Below are 20,032 nucleotides of genomic sequence, written 5' to 3'. Positions count from 1 at the left end.
TTGAAAATTACATTAGGCAGCTCTAAAAGAAAAACTACTCAGTTCAAAGTTATATCCCTAATCCATTACCTTTGGCACACTAAAGGTAACATATATGCAACATTTCAAAGTAATATATTAATAAGTTTTTAAGATATGTTCTACGTATGAAACTTTTTACGAAATCCAAGCTTTTCAAAAAATTCATTTTAAGTTTTCATTTGTCTTGTACTAAAATTACTTTGTACAAGATAAACAATATTCAAAAGCAGATGTAATTGCCGATCCTTTCGGCATAAAAAGTACTCAAACCGTATTCTAATACGCGTAGCTTGCTGATAGAACATATTATAAAATAAATTATAATTCAGGCAGGCATGTATTTGATAAAATATTGAAAAACATTCAACTAATTCCGGTTTTTTTTCCAACTACAGTAATTTATAAAACATCACATATATCGGTTTATATTTATCGTAGAATGAAAACAAACGCAGATTTCGAAATCCTAATAAATGGGTTTTAAAATGAAACAATAAAAAAATTGGGAATTTTCGCTAAAAACTGCCTTTTAAACGTAGACCGATACCTTAAGCGTGAATTTGACTGTGAAAAAAATACAATTAAGTCCTTTGTTGGGAAGAAACGAAATTACCTTTGGAACAGCCTAGTAATTCCTAATCTGGCAGACACTTTATCTAAGACTATTCTTGTGGGACGATAGCTGAAGTCATGTTATTTCGTGTTGCAGGATCTGAAGATGGCGTGGTGCGAAGCCACTAACGATGAAACCAAAGATTTTCTGTGTTCTCTCAGATGGGGTGATCTCTCTGGAGAGTTGGTCATGGACATCGGCTGTGGCATGGGATATATGTCGACTAAATGCATTCTGCAACGTTTTCCTCGAGTCAGTGAAATAGTGGCGATTGATAAGGATCCCTACTGCATTCATCGATCGCAAATGGAGTTCAAAAATGACTCCTATAAGAAAGTTAAATTCCATTGCATAAGCATTACCGACATGTAAGTATTTGCAAGGGTTCTTTCAACTTCTAAAGTACGAATCAATGAATTGTTCTCTAATATGAATACTGTAGACTCTCTCTAATCCGAAAAAGATGGGGTCAGATACTTAAGATAATTATTTAGACATGACTGAATTATACAGTGATACGCTTTTCTGTAAGTGAGGATCAAACCAATAATACAATAATGATAAGATGTTGAGTCGGAGAACATTTAACAAATAAACCATGTATTGAAAGGGCGAGTGCATCAAGTTTTAACAGAAAAAAGTAACTCGTCATCAAACAATGTATTCTAAAAGGTGCATTGGACTGAAGGATTTCAAAAAGTGTCGAATTTGAGAAATTCTACTACACTAGATCTCCGAAGATTATAAAAATTGATTTTCTGTGCAATTAAAGCTTAAAAAGATAACTAAATTGAAATAAAATGTAATATATTTCGCTACCAAATGCTAATAAGTATGAAAATTTAATGATGTCTTAATTATACATTTCCACAAGAAATGTTTAAATGTATAAAGTCAAAAAATTTTATAGTAAAGTAATTAAGTAAAATTAAAATGCAACAAATAAAGATTCTAATAATCGCGTTTTTCTAGCTTAAAGTATTTTAGTTTTGAAATTTTAAGCTTTTCTAAACATTATGGAGAATTGCAGTCAATATTTTCAATGCTTCTTCTGCATTTTTGTGCACTGTAATATTGTTTCTCATATTATAAATTTGAGTTGAAATTCGGTTTTATTGTATTTGTATTACGCATCTATACGTTACGCATGAACGTTACGTTTACGTATGAAGCCATACTATGACTCAGAAGAACAAGACGACCAACATTCTTATAAAATTATGAAGGTTCCGGAAAGAGACATTTCTCAAGAGACTACTCACCGTGAAGATACGACAACTTATACTGGCCCTGTGACTCGATCGAGAACTAGAGCCACATAATGAAATGTCATAACATCGGGCGCTGTTCTTCTAAGGAGGGAGCAATGCCGCATTAAAGAAAGACTGTCGAATCTCCATGGCCGAATGGTCATGGCACTGGTCTCATGATCAAGAGACCAGTGCCATGACCATTCGGCCATGGAGATTCGACTGTCTTTCTTCAATGCGGCAATATTCTAACATGGATTCAAATTGAATGATGGAAGATATGTTTGAAACCATTGTGATCCTTGATTTCCGATTTGATCCTTGATTTTCCGATTAGGCACTTGCCCAAGAGAGAGAAACCCCAGGTAACAGATTAAAAAATTTTATTATTCTAATTGGCAAATAAGTATATTTGTAACATTTTCTAAAAATTTTCTGAATTACTAAATACTGTAACTACAATGAATATATATATTGAATAGAATACAACTTATTCTTTGAATGCCAGCTATACTTTACATAACATCCAAGTAACAGTTAAGAATTTACCCACTTTACGAACAGTCAATAGTTAAAAGGAGTCGGTTGGTGTTGTGGGAACTGGATTTGACTGATTGCTTTAAGAGTTGAAACGTTTTGATTTTCATTTGCAAAGGTGATTCCACCATATCCTGTTCATTAGCAATAGTTATTAATATTTACATTATGTGTAACGTTAATTATTATTATTTTATAAGAATATAGTATAACCTTTTAAATGAATAGTTAATATTTCAACATATTTTAATTAATTAATATTCTTCAATTTATTTAATAACGATTTTAATTATTTATTAATATATGTAAAATATAGCTGGCTTTCAAAGAATAAGTTGAAGAAGAAAGCAGTCTCATAAGACGAGAGCAGTAGCTATATTAAAAATTTAAAACCCAACCTCGCATCCGTCGTCAATCCCCGAATACTTCTCTTTTAATCTCATGATATAAAATTCTGTCGTTGATTGTCACAATAATAGCTGCTATAAAAAGAAACAAAATAATGTTGGACCAAAAAGGTTATAGTCGTAGGAGTAAGGGGAAAAACTGTATGAGACATTTAGAAAGGCATCAAGAATATTTTGAATTATAGTTTTTATATCATTTTGGTATTTATCATTTTTATAAAATTCTAAATTAAAAGTAATTGCTGCTTGTAATGATCTCGGATGTAAGAGAGCCAGCGTCCTGGTTCGGGCATGGTTGTTCTTTACCCTATGCTTTATCTGTGAAGTTTGTGGAAGATCCATCCCCCTCCCTGTGAAAAGGGGTTGTGCAAGCGAGTGTGAGAGTGTCATCTTCATATGAGCTAGAAGTCAGACTTCTGCACTCGGGTGCTCAGGGGGCCTTTACCCTCAGAAGCTACTGCACAAACTCTGCTTAAAGTCGCTGACTTTGTTAGCAGGCATGTTTATGGCAATTGTCATAAATAACAACAACAACGGATGTAAGATCAATCAGTTGTACTGATGGCGTTAAACGGATCTCCCTATTGAAATACATACAAAATCGGCCGGCTCTAATGGTCAACAATTCGCTGTAGTCTCGATGATCAGACGGGAAAGTCTAAGGCTAGCGTAGGGTCAAAGGCCAGATATCTTCCAGGTCATTAGATAGAATGATTATATAGATAACTAATGTAGAGGCTAGAGAGATTTAGATCATTACCTCCACAGAACTAACTCTCTCCTTTCACCCACTGCTGCATTCCGTCTCTTTTCAATCTATGACCTAACAATTGTGAATAGGAAACAGTTTCACTATGCAGACGATGTGTAGAGCATGAATGAAAAATGCTATCTTCTGAAATAGTACGATCAATTAATTTCCCAGACTATGTCAGCATGAAATTACTTGTAGGTTGAAATTTTTCCAATAGTTGCATTGTATGTTTCTGAAATGGCGGAGTGATATGAAATATGTAGTATGGAAGAAAGACAGTTTGACGTGTAAACGAGAAGGGCGTGGGAACGATGTGGGCTTGGAATATATACTGAAGAAATGATTCCTCTAAGTGAAAGAAACGGACGGATGTGTGAGCAGATCTTTGCTTCATCAAAAGACTGAAGATTCTAGATCATTCTTGTAGTTTGCTGAATCTTTAGATGAACATTATTCATATAAACAGTTAATTAGTGATGGAGCGATAATTAAAATGCAAATGTTGGTCTCAATAATTTTTTAAGGAAGCTCAAAAAATGAAATATGTGTGAATTATTTTCAATTCAACTCGTTGGTTTGATTTTTTCCTAATTAAAATGACTGAATAGTGCGGAATATGTCATGTGGTCTATTTTTTGTGACGCACTTTTATTCCAATAGAATTGCAATAATTTTAAGGCATTTTGACTGTAACGGTTGTTTGAATATGATAATCATTTTGGATTGGATACAAAGTGAACACTAAAAGCAGCGTCCACTTTAGCTAGATTATGTAGATTTCTCAATAGTAAATAAATTCTTTTTCTGAATATTTTGTACACAGGATTATTTAAATGATATTTTGCGTTGTTCAATTATATTTTGAATGACTATAACGACATATGAAGCCTACAGAGATTATATATAGAGAGTTTTGAATATGTTTCGAAATTTTGTAAACTTGTACAATAGAAAATGTTATTTTTAATATATTCCCTTTGATGGTTTCGTTTCTTTGGACAATCTCAAGACAGAATGGATTTCCATGGTAATATTTTGTTTCTCGTGAAAATTACTTTTGGTAATACATGTTGATTCGTTCTTGACAATGTTGACAAAATTTTATAGTCAGCATCTTTTAAAAAAGAACTTTATCAAATAGAAAAGCGTCGGAAGTTCATCATAAATTCACTTATATAACGATTGAGATAAAATATTTTTTTAAAAGGATAAAATATTAAGCCTTTCATCTACATCTTCTTTGTAGATGATGTTATGCTGGAGAGAATAATTTTATTTATTTTAGATAGATGCTACCTCATGCTGAAAACTAAGGACAACTTCTGCATAGGTATTGCGAAATTTACATCTTTAACTTCTTTATGTACATACTTTATTATCGCATGTGCCGTCTCATTCCATCAATTATCTTCACCATTCATTCTAGAGCTTTGAATCTTTAGAGGAAATATGCAAAGTATGTCATTCTATTATTGTTGCTAATCTCCTTTGGATTGAACTCCAATTCAAACCAAGTTCAAGAGATCGGGAAAAGAGGGATGCAGTAGCTTCTGAGGGCAAAGATCCCTGAGCACCCGATGGTAGAAGTCTGACTTTAGCTCATATGACATTCGCTTGCACAACTTCTTTTTTACTGGGGAGCTCTTTCACACACCTCATAGATAGAATACAGATAAAGAGTAACCATGCCCGAACCAGGACAGCCCAGATCACTGGGAAGACGCTCTACACCATAGGTTCCCAAAGTGGTCCAGGTGGACCCCCAGGGGTCCATAGGACGGGGTTCCACGTAGACGTGAAAAGAAAACAGGGGTTCACAAGTTGTAAGTGGGGGTCCACGAAAAATTTTCTGGTTTTCATAATAAAGAACAAAAATTTTGGCTTGATTTACCTATCAAAGTAGGCAGGTAGCATCATTCACTAGGTAGGTACTAAAAAATATTCGATACTCAGTTCAAACACAGAATTGAATAGAACAATAGATAATAGTACAAGTGTTACAGGTGGTCTACCAAAAATAGTAAAACTTTGAAAGTGGTCCACGAGAAAAAAAAAGTTCGGGAACCTCTACTCTACACCTAGGCCTGGACGCGCCGGCCTTGATGGAGAAAGAGTGATTCTGAATTCTGTATAATATTGATTTTTGCTGATCATGCGCAGTAACAGAAAACATTTGTTCCGCTGCGTAGCTTGTAAGAGAAGAAGGTGCTATTGAAAATACAGCATTTTCCTTCTTTCCCAGAAATGGTAGAAGCATGGTTTTAAATGAACAACAATTGCAACAGAAAGTTTTGGCGTTAGTCTGAAATGTGATTATAATTAAATAAAATTTAATTAGAAAAATGCTCACAACAATTTTTTTTTCTAAATAAAGGAAGAGACATTCGTATTTATTTTAACCTTATATAGCAGGATTTTTTATTCTTTCGTCGCAATAAAATAAATTTCTATAAACGAATGTAAAAAGTGCATGAAAAATAAAGTTTAACATCTGATTTAAAGTTTACTAATTTTAAATTAAAATTAATTAAGTACCTTTATTTGCATTAAATCAGAAACATGATAGTAATTTAATTGTTTAATGATTAAATTATACAAAATATATAATCGGAGAACTAAAATTTATATTGCATTGAAAAGCATTTCTACACAGTTTTGACCAAATTGCCGCATCCCCATCGCTATAAAAAACGAAAATCCTTTGATTGAAGGAATTCATGCATCAATTATTCTTCTAGCTTAAATTGTTTACTAATTTTAAATTAAAATTAATTAAGTACCTTTATTTGCATTAAATCAGAAACATGATAGTAATTTAATTGTTTAATGATTAAATTATACAAAATATATAATCGGAGAACTAAAATTTATATTGCATTGAAAAGCATTTCTACACAGTTTTGACCAAATTGCCGCATCCCCATCGCTATAAAAAACGAAAATCCTTTGATTGAAGGAATTCATGCATCAATTATTCTTCTAGCTTAAATTGTTTACTAATTTTAAATTAAAATTAATTAAGTACCTTTATTTGCATTAAATCAGAAACATGATAGTAATTTAATTGTTTAATGATTAAATTATACAAAATATATAATCGGAGAACTAAAATTTATATTGCATTGAAAAGCATTTCTACACAGTTTTGACCAAATTGCCGCATCCCCATCGCTATAAAAAACGAAAATCCTTTGATTGAAGGAATTCATGCATCAATTATTCTTCTAGCTTAAATTGTTTACTAATTTTAAATTAAAATTAATTAAGTACCTTTATTTGCATTAAATCAGAAACATGATAGTAATTTAATTGTTTAATGATTAAATTATACAAAATATATAATCGGAGAACTAAAATTTATATTGCATTGAAAAGCATTTCTACACAGTTTTGACCAAATTGCCGCATCCCCATCGCTATAAAAAACGAAAATCCTTTGATTGAAGGAATTCATGCATCAATTATTCTTCTAGCTTAAATTGTTTACTAATTTTAAATTAAAATTAATTAAGTACCTTTATTTGCATTAAATCAGAAACATGATAGTAATTTAATTGTTTAAGGATTAAATTATACAAAATATATAATCGGAGAACTAAAATTTATATTGCATTGAAAAGCATTTCTACACAGTTTTGACCAAATCGCCGCATCCCCATCGCTATAAAAAACGAAAATCCTTTGATTGAAGGAATTCATGCATCAATTATTCTTCTAGCTTAAATTGTTTACTAATTTTAAATTAAAATTAATTAAGTACCTTTATTTGCATTAAATCAGAAACATGATAATAATTTAATTGTTTAATGATTAAATTATACAAAATATATAATCGGAGAACTAAAATTTATATTGCATTGAAAAGCATTTCTACACAGTTTTGACCAAATTGCCGCATCCCCATCGCTATAAAAAACGAAAATCCTTTGATTGAAGCAATTCATGCATCAATTATTCTTCTAGCTTAAATTGTATGATATCGTCACCAAACTTAGGGTTTTTCTTTGCAGAAAAACATTCCAAGTATAGTAACCCAACTTTTGACACCAGAATGGAAGTTAGGCGAATTTTTAAATATTTGGTGCGATTTTGGCGTGACTGGTGAAAATCTGGTATCGAATATTAATTCTGACATCTTATCTTAACGATACAACGATAAAATATAAAATAATTTTTTTTTAATTTGGTTATTTTGAATGAATTTATATTTTTTAGGGCTGAATTAGAACCATGGAAGGGAAAAATTTCCAAAATTTTCAGCTTTCATTGTATCTCATTTGTGAGACGACAGGAGCGTGCTTTCAGAAACATGTTCGAATTACTGATACCCGGTGGTCAAGCAGCTCTGCTCTTCGTCCTAAGGTCAGAAAGTGATGACGTTTATCTGGAGATGATGAAAAATCCAAAATGGTCACGGTTTTTCAGAGTACGTATTCATTTCTAATTTTTCTCTTCTAAATGTACAGCTAAATTATTATTAAAAAAAATGAAAAATTAAAAACTGTGATATACAGAATATCTTTAAAATTAAAGTTATATCTTTAAATAACCATGAAAAGAAAAATATTGGAAAATGTTATTAAACGTGGTAATAATGTGCAGATGGTGTTGGGAATTTATTTTCAGAGAGAGAGAGAGAGAAAAAACGACACTAGCGGATAAAGCGCTGTGTACAGTATTGTTGAACGAAATTACATAGACATTATTTTAAAGTGTTTTTAATCGTTCTGATAAACATGTTCCATGTTCAATTCGGCCTCTACCAATTTCTGAAAGCAAATGATATTGCATTACAGCGTTCTCAACAGTAGCTTTTAGAAAATCAGGAGGAATATTATGGTATATTGATGTATAGTATTTTTCCAAATTGCTTCAATAATTGTTATAAACAATGACTTTGAGGTAATCCCATAGCCAAAAATGGAGAAATGACAGTTTGTAATACTGTCATTGATGAAATGTTGCTTGTGTAACTGTTTGACCCATATATCAATGTAATGGGTTGGCTTTTTCTGCATAAAAACCATGGTGTCCAAAATGACATATTCTTGAATTCCGAATACCACGAAATGTCTTAAAACCGACTCTAAGTGAGTTGTAATCCGAAAGCTGTTCAAAGAAAACTGGTTCATTTAGAATTCCAGTTTAAACAGTGTCTAACTATTAACAAACGGGGATTTTAGAATGATGGAGCTGGATAAATAACATAAGGGATTTGTTTGGCCCATGTCTTGCAGCTGTGGTTGTTGACATCCCCATTTAGGCAAAAATGAACTTTATCAATTCACAAAATGTTCCATAGCCATTATTCATCGACTTCCATCAATGCAGAAATTTCGTAAGCGAAGTATTTTCTGACAGCAGGATCCTTAGATTCAAATTGTAGGATATTTTATATTGCTTGGCTAGTACAGCAACACTTTACGAATAATTTTATACACTGTTCTCAAAAATAAGTCCATTCGAAGTGCTTTCAGCTGTTGCTTCCTCTATTTTTAATGCAACAGCGTCACCTCGGTTCAAACATAAACAGGATTTCTTCCTTCCCCAGATACAATAGACTACAAACCTGCGTCTTCAAATTTGCAATCGTTTCCTTCAAACTCTGCTGTGTCATTGGCCTTCGATGTATTCGCCTTACGGTACGCCATTCATTACCATTGCATTCATGCCACGTAGATACTTTAGTGTGGAACTCAACGCAATGCAATGACACACACAAAGAAGTAGGGCTAAACCAATTTATTAACTCAACTCTGAACTGATAACACAGTGACTGACAGATCTTCTGTTTTTATATTAGCAGGGAAAGTTCCAGAACACTTGTCTGGTAAACTAAAGAAATGTCCAGAGTCTTCTGGAACATGAAATAAAGGGAAACATAAAATCAAGGAATTAAATATTTACATAAACTGTGAATCGCATTGTCTCTAGCGGGATTCGAACTCACAATCTCTTCTCAATCAATGATATTTTGAGATCATTGCTATGACCATTCGGCCATGGAGAGTCGACTGTCTCTTTTCAATGTGGCAATAGTACTAATTAACAAGCAAAGCAGGATTTGCAAGGTTACAGATATTGCTGACTCTTAACAATGAGAGCATTTACGAAGACATTCAATTTTATTGCTAAAATATTAAATGATATGTAAAGCGCGTTTTCATAATTCCTCATGCCGTTAGCCATTTGCAGACCACTGGGAGCCAACCACCTCGAAGAGGATGTCAGTTCGAGGAATCAGCCAGTGTTATGGACGGATTATCTTAAAGACAGCAGTCGGCCACAACAAATCTAGTCGGTATTGCTTTGTTCAATTGTGGGGGGGGGTTGTAGGTTGTACACAAGAAAACGCCATTTACATTCCATTACACAATCTTCGCTTAACAACTCGCATTTATATAGATTTTTCTAACAAAGCATGGAATTTTCTAAAAGAAATTCGCTTTCTAATAGAAATAGAGCCAAACATCATAATCTTAAAGAGCGTACTTTTTGTTGCCAAATGGCCGCCAAGTTTGCAGCCAAGGTTGAGAGTAATGGAATCCATTCAGAATCTATTAAGAACGCATTTAAATCTCTCTACTTTACTAAGAGACTAATTATGAAGGGAAAACTATAATACAGATTTTTAACATTTCTCAATTGAGTGATTGCCAATTTTAGCTGAATGATGACATTATTTACGAACAGTTCAAGAAGGCGATGTCATTAAAATGCCAGCAGATTATTTTTCCTGTTCTTCTTCTTCCATTCTCACTGTTGCGCAACAATTTTCTTAGATGATTATCGCAACCAGTTACAAAGTTGCTCCATCATGTCAAGATAAGTTAGTAACTTATTTTTTGTTCATAATTGCTCGGTTTTCTTCCTTTTGAAAAACCATTTAAACTTTTTTTTGAATCGGAAATTAAATTTGTTGCAATTATCTTCATCCAGATTTTTGACCGATTCTTTGCGACATACAAAATAACAGATTATCTAGCATTTTTTTTAAAAAATTTTCTTCATTTTTTTAATTACTTTATTTGTGTAAGTTATAAACATAAGAATTTCTTGTAGTATGCATTTAATATAATCTAAAAACACACATAAAATCAGTGGAAGTATTCTCAATTGTCAATTGATTATTAAAAATGCTGTGAGGGATATAAGGAATTTGGTATAGGGTTAGCACATTGAAATTTTAGATTTCTATTAATTTTTGAATAGAGAGTCAGCCAAAAAAATTCATCTGTGTTTTTTGTTAGGGTGCATTTTATAAGCACGACTGTTCAAAAATTCAACAACCTAGATAGACAAAATTCAAAATTATAGATTTGTGTTTGAAATTTTGGACCAAATTTGTCTGTATGTTGCCTGTCTGTCGGTCAGTCTCTTTCTCTCTCTCTCTCTCTCTCTCTCTCTCTTTTTTTTGTATGATGGAACACGATGAGTTGGAGTGGTCTCCTGAAAACGTTCTCGTATACTCTTATAAATGTGAGAACGCCTTGCATGGCACTGGTGGGCAGTAATTATGAAATATTCACTTTAGTCGCGTATCTAGTATTTTTACTGAATCTATTGTGTGATCCTTGGCTAGTGTTTTGGGGTGATTATTCCCTGGCGTACGGTTAATAGTATCCAAACCTCGAATTCGCGTTTTAGGGAGATTTTCCCTACCGTTTGAAATAAAAATTTTACACAGAGAAGCAGTTGTAGTTAGTTACGAAATCACGTACCAAATTTCATATATTTAAATTATTGCGTTTTTGAGTTAATCAACCCGTTATTGGATTTGGCTCAAAATTTGATAGATGTCAATGTTCACGCGAATGTCGCTTAACGCCAAACTTGGCAATCTTAAAATTACGGCAACCTTACGGCCCTTCCGGTCGAGTATTTCAGTGATTCATTAGGTTTAACAAAGCCAACCGCAATCAGCCATGTATTATATGATCTACTCACCGCAAAAGGAATGTATGTAGTGTAAATAAAGAAGTTTAAGCAAAAGTACAGTCCACTGCTCACTTCGAATCACCAGCCAACATAATAGATGTTACAATATGTGTACCAAACTTTATCTAATTCTTTTCATTTTGTAGTTATCGTGTTAATATTTATTGGGACAGCCGGACAGACAGATTTCCTCTGAAAGTAGTAAGCTCAAAATTTGATAGATCTATAAATTTGATCTGAAGACCTTATACCAAATTTCATCGGTCTAGCTCAAAGCGCTTTTGAGTTATTTTTATCTCAGACAAATGGATGGACATTTTTCAAAAATGTATTTTCGATCTCAAGGAGCTCAACATGGTGATTCATTAAATTTGTATTTGAATTTTTTTGACGATTATTAAATTTTTTCTATATAATTCGTGTACGAGAGAGTAAAAATGTATCACACTAAATTATTGCATTTGAGTGCACGATTTTGAAAAAAAATTGTAGAAAATTACGAAGAAAAGTATTTTAAATTGCATATTCTATTGTCTTCACTGTACTTCGACGCTATACGCAGAACCCGCCATATTAGGTAAGCATACGAGAAAGGTCGAAAGGTAAATAATCGTATTTGTTCATCTTTAGTAACACTACAACTCCTTCCCCATCACAAATTTTCATCGAGCTCTGCTCCAGATCACATGACTGCATCAAATATCTGTTCCGGATCACGTGACTGATCCGCAATTGTTGCCTAAATCGCGAATTCAAATGCTACTCCACCAAACATTCACGATAATGCGGATCTAGTTTGTCAATTTTCAAAATGGCGTGGTTCGATTTCAAATTGTTTTAGACCCGCTTCAAAAGAAGATTTTTAATCTAAAAAAAGTAAGTTATTCAATAGAAATGGTAACTCATCATTATGAATCAAGTATTAGAGAAAACATTTTCAGTGCATTTATTTTTTTTATATCTATTTATGTTTATTCTCTCCATAATTAAGATTTTTTTTTCTTTTTCTAGCATATGAATGACCGGAAAATATTGAAACTCAGAGAGTCCGACCCTACGTATTATAGCAATATGCTGAAGCAAATAGGCTTCCTGGTTCTGTTCTGTAGAGAGAAAATAATAGAGCATGTTTTCTATGACGATGAAGAGTGCAAAGGTAAATACAATTTCTTCTACAACTACTTTTATGAAAGGTGCCTTCTCTATTAGCGCAATACCATTCGTCGTCAAGTTGAAATATTGATTTTATTTTGTTATTGGTTTAAATTTTTGGTTTAATCCTAGTTTAGTGTGCCCTCGAGTTTATCGCCAATGTGGTAAACCCCCAAAAAAGCAAGAGAAATAATTTTCCTAGAAACCCTAATTGATCACTTTATAATTCTTTTCTCTTGTGAATTGAATGTCTAATACAGTTATTTTGTAAGAAATGAAAATTAAAAATAATCGACAAATAAGCATTCTTTAAGAATTTAATTAATTAACGTTTTATAATCGAACGTATTGTTACTGTTATCAAATAAATGTGATTTTTAAAGCTAATTATGAACAGATAATATTTTGCTATTCTTACCAATTTATTCTAATTAAATTCGTCTGTTTATGAATTTTGTCAGAACTGAAAGTAAAAATATCTGCTCGAGTTTTTCGAATCGTTTGTCTTTATTTCAGTTTTTCATCTTAGTTAGCATTCTAATAGAATGCAATTTATTATTATTTTCGTAGAATTCCCTTGATTATTAGATAAGTTATGCGTGTTCAATAATTTAATGTCTGATGATTAGGATAATCAGAAATATGTTCACATATATTATGAGGGATATTGTATATGCTAATTCCGTGTCTGCATTTCGAAATATATGACACCTACTGAACGATGTTTGGTTCACTAAAAAGTCTGTTTTGTTTTTAATTTTTTTTTATTTGAAATCATTCTCTTCGTAAATGAAGTAGTTGAACCTAGTAAGTTTATTTATTCCTTCAAATTTTTGGAGAGAAGTACCAGTCTCTAGTATCGAAGCTATTAGGATGCTTTCATTTTTTCTTGTGCTGTTCTTGTTATTCTCAGAAATACTTTTAATGAGCTAACGAAGCAGTAGGATATTTTTTTAAAGTAAAAAATTTTGCCTAGTGTCTTCTTTAGATACCAAAGGCATCGCGCATTCGATTTTTATTGTCTTAAGTTCAGACCAACGCTTCCGATTTTCAAAAGTTCATTATTTCAGAATTCAAAAAAGATTCTGCAATCGTGACGCATTAAGGTTCAAAAAAAATGTTCGTAGACAAAATAATCGTAATCTTATAAATTTTACCCTTTACACTCAGAAAAGTAATTTAATGCCTAATTATTCACCTAATACAAATTAATAATTACTAGAGATACACTGTCGAGTGTAAACATGTACGCACGTTGCTACACGGACCAGTATTATTAGAAGAAATTAAGAGGTTAAACTTATTCGTCCGTCATAATCGTATTTTTCAAATTGGAATTGCCGTTGCTATAGCTATGAGGGATGCAAATTTTGTTGCGGCAATAAAAGAATTAAAGTTGATACACGAAAATTTTATAATATAATATAGCAAACAGAGTTGTGTGAAAATTGTTTTCAGCAATATGCAATTCGTAGAGTGCATGAAGCAATAATAGTTCTGTTGAGCTTCAATTGGAACTGTGTCTTATCTGAAGCAGCTTTCACACGAGGCCAACTATTGCACTTAATAGAAGGTCACGCCTATTTCAGGAAGTTCACGTTACCGCAATGGGACAATGGCAAATAATTGTCCAGATGAGACAACCATTTACCATTGTCCCATTGGAGTCGCGTGATCGTTCTGAAATAGCGTGACCTTCCACTGCGCGCAGTAGTTGGCCTCGTGTGAACGCTGCTTTATTCTAAGAATTTTCATAATTATTCAGCAGCGAATATCATAAAGAAGTTCTTTTTTTCTTCTTCTTTGAAATCATATCATAAAAGCAGGAATGTAAATCCACATAGATCAATTTCCAATTCCAATTATTAAAACAGAAAATCAGATGTGGATTGCAATCGAACTTTTTTTTGATTCGCAAAACGATATATACCAACTTATCGACAAAACTCGGAACTGCTAAGATTTCTTCAAAACTGGAAATTCACTATACATAAAAGATTAGAAAAGATCGTTTAAAGACTCTAACGGACTGTTATCGAAATACTAAATTTTCAAGCTAATACCAATAACACGTGGAATGTAATTATATTGATACCGGAATTAAATTTTCTACTCTTGTAACATACATTTACAGAAATTCAATAACTCTAGGTAAAAAAAAAATCGACAGCCGTCACACTATATGCGAATAAATAAGGTTTAGCTGTAAATACAGACGAGTGCTGTAACTCAGCAACTCCGAAAGATTCATGCCATTTAGCCCTAGAGAAATATCATGCAGAACTGCTGGATTTTGAGTTAACTGTACAAAACTATTCATATCACATCATAGATTTTAAAGTCTAAATAAATTTTTACTTTCTCGTAATAGTAATCGTAAAGAGATTCGAATTCGAGATTTTGACGAATCTCTAGGTTTTAGACCTCCAGGAATTCGTAGAACACATTTTTGAAAAATGTTTATCTACTTGTCCGTCTATTTATGATAAAGATAACTTAAAAATGCTTTCAGCTGGATGGATGAAATTTGGTATACGATCTTTCAACTATCAAATTTTAAGTTAAAAACCGAATGTTCGAATATAACTTAACACGATAACTACGAAACGAAGAGAACCAGAGATAAAATTCCTGTCACAGATTTGACCTCTACATCTGAATTTTTGAGCCAAATCCAACAAGAGGTTGGCGATCTGTCGGTCTATATTTTAGAAGCATGTAAACATGGTAATTCATAAGCGCATTGACTTATATATATCACATTTGATATGTGATTTTATGATTACAAGTGTAATTTAATTTCAAATTTTCGTTTCCAGTCGATTTGGAAAAACGGTTCTAAAACCCAAATTCCATTATAGGATATTATTAATCCCATACCAGGATTAATCGCCAAAACACTCGCCAAGAATGACCCTATAAATTCAGTAATAATGCTAAATTCACGCCAAAGGTTAATATTGTTACGAATTTCCTGCGATGTGCTTAGAGTAAATTCAGTAAGCAGAATCCTTTAAAAAAATAAATTAAAGCTATTTATTTAACGAAGACTACAAGAATAACTACAGCTTGCTTGCTACAGCTACAAGACTACAGCTTGCTTGCTGTCTAAGGCTCCAATACAACTCCTACTTGATGGTTGGGTTGACGGGGCGCCTAGCCCCGGCAGGGGCTTATCCCCGGTAAGGAGAGACTTCACAGTGCTTTGCTGTCTATACTTTGCCGTGGCCGTCTTCGACGAAATTTGGAGATGACGAGTGTCAGGACTCATTGTGATTGTCTGATATTAGGGAAATACAACTCCTAATCTTTCGTGCTTGTTTTTATATGTTCTCTGCCGGAAGTGACGTCACTAACAGGAAGTTATGTCATATTAGAAAAATCCAGAACCTTGGAGAGAATTCAAGAAATCAGGATCCCTCTAGAAAATTCTCTCTGTCGCCAAGGTTTCCAACTTCCATCGCCAAACTTGGCGAAATGCCGCCAAATTTGGCGACAAAAATTAGTTGCCTAAAACATTGCCAATGAGCTAATATCTCGCCAATTTGGCGACTTGCTATTGAAATACAATGGGATACATATAACATTCATTATCATAAGACAAATTACACCAATTTACAGAATTCGTAACAATATTGTTACGAAATTTCCGGGGTTCGTTTGGATAGTGGAAGTTATATGGTGTGAAGAACGCTCTATCAAGAGGCGGTTTTAGAAAATAAAACAACGACGTTACGAAGCACAAAGACGACAACTATATACAGCACAGAAAACGATTATCTTCAGCCGAGACGTGCAGCATACACAGCAGCATGCAACAGTATACACAGCAGCTCTACTCCGTCGCTGCTCCGCTAGTCCCTAGAAGACGAGTTCTTCACCGTCGCTTCCGACTACTCTTCGACTCCACTGGTCCACGACTACTCCATTCACCACCGGTTCACCACTACTGGCAGCGGCAGGACTGCTTCCTTTTACAGGCATCAGGAGGCGGGGCTAAAAGCCTCTCAACCAATCAGGAACGTTCGAGGCGTATTTCCGTTTTTACTGGACGGATCGGGAAAATTCTCGAAGTTTCGGGTATAATCTATTTTGGCGCCAAAGTCTCCAAATTCGTCGCCAAATGGTCACCAAGTTTGTCGCCAAGCTCTGGGACCTCCTATGGAACCAACTATGCTGAGAAGCAGCATCACAGGTTCGTAACAATATCTTATAACTCTTGCACACCATTGCCATGCTCTGGTATAACACCTTTATTAGAGAGTATGCGAGAAAGTTTTGAGTTGACCACTCCTGCTTGTCTAGTAAAAATAAAGGATATGAGGAAGTGTATTAAAATGTGTTAAACATGCTTTTGCGTTTTCTTATTTTTGTATAAAATTATGCATTATTGTGTTTCTAGATGTCATTTGGGAATCTACTTTGCTTGAAAACATACCAAGGGAGCTGCAGGACGAATTCGTGGAAGAAGCATTTTCGACATTTCTCACTTTACATCCGAGAAATGAGGCAGGATGTCTGCATTACAAATACTTCATGATTGAAGTGTTGATTCAAAAATATGAGATTGCAGATGGCACTGAAGAATGATTTTCATTTTCAACATTTGGAGGCATATATGTAATCGGAAATCATTCGTGTATTTTAAGCTTATTGTAGAAAAACTGTAGATAAAATGGGTAACTTGTTGTTCAAAATGAATCATGAGAATCATTGAATGGTGAGTTAAATGTATTATAATAATCATTATTCAAAAATACAACATCAAAAATTTTTTCTGTCCAATTTTTCAAAAAATAGTTATGCTTCAAAATATGTAAGTTGTAGCACTTCGCCTTGTAGTTATGTTTGTTGTTTTGTTACTATTTTTTAAAAACTTTTCTTGCGAGGCATAGAATGGTGAGTTATTTGTATTGTACTAACGTGCATTCAAAAATAAAATGCCAAGAATTTTTATGTATAATTTTTCAGAAAATAGTTATACTTCGAAATATCTAAGTTACAGTATTTTGTCCAATTATTATGCTTGTGGTTTTGAAACCATTTTTCAATCTTTTCCGATTACTATTCAAAATTGAATAATGCGAAGCATTGAATGGTGAGTTATTTGTATTGTACTAACGTGCATTCAAAAATAAAATGCCAAGAATTTTTATGTATAGTTTTTCAAAAAATAGCTATACTTCGAAATATCTAAGTTACAGTATTTTGTCCAATTATTATGCTTGTGGTTTTGAAACCATTTTTCAATCTTTTCCGATTACTATTCAAAATTGAATAATGCGAAGCATTGAATGGTGAGTTATTTGTATTGTACTAATGTGCATTCAAAAATAAAATGCCAAGAATTTTTATGTATAGTTTTTCAAAAAATAGCTATACTTCGAAATATCTAAGTTACAGTATTTTGTCCAATTATTATGCTTGTGGTTTTGAAACCATTTTTCAATCTTTTCCGATTACTATTCAAAATTGAATAATGCGAAGCATTGAATGGTGAGTTATTTGTATTGTACTAATGTGCATTCAAAAATAAAATGCCAAGAATTTTTATGTATAGTTTTTCAAAAAATAGCTATACTTCGAAATATCTAAGTTACAGTATTTTGTCCAATTATTATGCTTGTGGTTTTGAAACCATTTTTCAATCTTTTCCGATTACTATTCAAAATTGAATGATGCGAAACATAGAATGGTGAGTAATTTGTATTGTACTAATGAGCATTGAAAAATAAAATGCCAAGAATTTTTATGTATAATTTTTCAAAAAATAGTTATACTTCGAAATATCTAAGTTACAGTATTTTGTCCAATTATTATGCTTGTGGTTTTGAAACCATTTTTCAATCTTTTCCGATTACTATTCAAAATTGAATGATGCGAAGCATTGAATGGTGAGTTATTTGTATTGTACTAATGAGCATTGAAAAATAAAATGCCAAGAATTTTTATGTATAATTTTTCAAAAAATAGTTATACTTCGAAATATCTAAGTTACAGTATTTTGTCCAATTATTATGCTTGTGGTTTTGAAACCATTTTTCAATCTTTTCCGATTACTATTCAAAATTGAATGATGCGAAGCATTGAATGGTGAGTAATTTGTATTGTACTAATGAGCATTGAAAAATACAACATCAGGAAATGTTTTCTGTATAATTTTTTATAAAATATAGTTATACCTTAAAATGTGTAAAGGTAAAAGTGTAGTTTAGTGTTCCCCTTGCTGCGCCAAGGATGACAAGTCGCCAATAAAGATGGCGGACAAAATAAACACTTCTACAAAACAGTTATGGTTACCACTTTCTGCATTGAAATTATGATCTTCATTAATAAGTATTGTTTTATCTGAGATTTTTTTTATTTTTTTAACCTTTGTGATCACTGTCGATGTTTATTTTAACGAATTATCAAGGAAACCGTCAGATCAGAAAAAGTATTACGAAGTGTTAGAAATTCCATTGCAGACCATTTCTAAAACGTATACCGACAGTTAAGTATTGCAAAAGAATAAATATTTTCTGTTCGCATTCACATTAAAAATAACATTACAGTGTCTTATTAGCAATAAAAAAACTTTTAATTATAATACATAACTAAATTAAAATCATTAACTGATATTTTTTATTATTCTTTATTTAACATTTTTCATAAAATAATTGTAATTCATGTACAACTCAACCACTGTAAAAAGTAATAAACAAAAAAGCATTAGGGGTGCTATAAGATCGTTTCATTGGGTTACCATGTTGGTGACAAACTCGGGGGCACACTAAACTACACTTCAACCTATGTAAATATTGGATGACGTTCCTTTATAAATACTTAATCTTAATACTTATACTTAATCGAATAGTTATGTTTTTTGTTTTGTAAACATTTTTGTATGGTGGTATTTTTTTACGATAATCCATTTTTATAAATATATATATTTCTATGATTTGAAATATTTGGAACATGCTGGATATTCATTTTGAATTTGTATCGATACCGTTAGTTTAATAAAATTTCAAATCTTGTTGTCAAAACTCATGTATTGCATCCTTTCAAAGCCAAATTAGTTCATTTATCTTATTCCTTTTTCGTTTCTAATTAACTGTATGATACGTAGAAAATGTTAGTTGTTCTTTATCATTTTCAACTGATTGTGGCCTCATTTCAACTGTGAAATGGATTTCTGTTTGTAAAAGCGGATCAAATGAAAACGGAGTTGGGGTTCTAATTTGAAGTATTTTTCTCTAAAACGGTGGGTAGGAGTAGAGAAAATGCGTATCAAAATGTATAGATTAGATAGAAGGCTTCTGTAATATCTCGGGCAATGTGTGTCAAAATTTTGGAGAACGTAGCAGGCAGAACCATT

At 32.5% G+C, this 20,032-nt stretch overlaps 1 protein-coding gene across 3 annotated transcripts in view; it reads left to right on the top strand.

The window, feature by feature from the left end:
- Positions 1-19,627, top strand: part of LOC129975992 (juvenile hormone acid O-methyltransferase-like) — a 48,741-nt gene extending 29,114 nt beyond the window's left edge. For all 3 annotated transcript variants that reach the window (XM_056089314.1, XM_056089315.1, XM_056089313.1), the window contains exons 2-5: positions 731-1,002; positions 7,798-8,008; positions 12,532-12,676; positions 17,075-19,627. In XM_056089314.1, coding sequence (XP_055945289.1) covers positions 740-1,002; positions 7,798-8,008; positions 12,532-12,676; positions 17,075-17,262 — 807 coding nt within the window. In that variant the 5' untranslated portion in view covers positions 731-739 and the 3' untranslated portion in view covers positions 17,263-19,627. The remainder of the gene's footprint in view (positions 1-730; positions 1,003-7,797; positions 8,009-12,531; positions 12,677-17,074) is intronic.
- Positions 19,628-20,032: the final 405 nt, after the last annotated feature.

This window comes from Argiope bruennichi, chromosome 7, assembly GCF_947563725.1.
Source record: "Argiope bruennichi chromosome 7, qqArgBrue1.1, whole genome shotgun sequence".
Classification (NCBI taxonomy): domain Eukaryota; kingdom Metazoa; phylum Arthropoda; class Arachnida; order Araneae; family Araneidae; genus Argiope; species Argiope bruennichi.
Note: the sequence above shows the minus strand (reverse complement) of the source record. Positions and strands in the feature narration are given on the sequence as shown.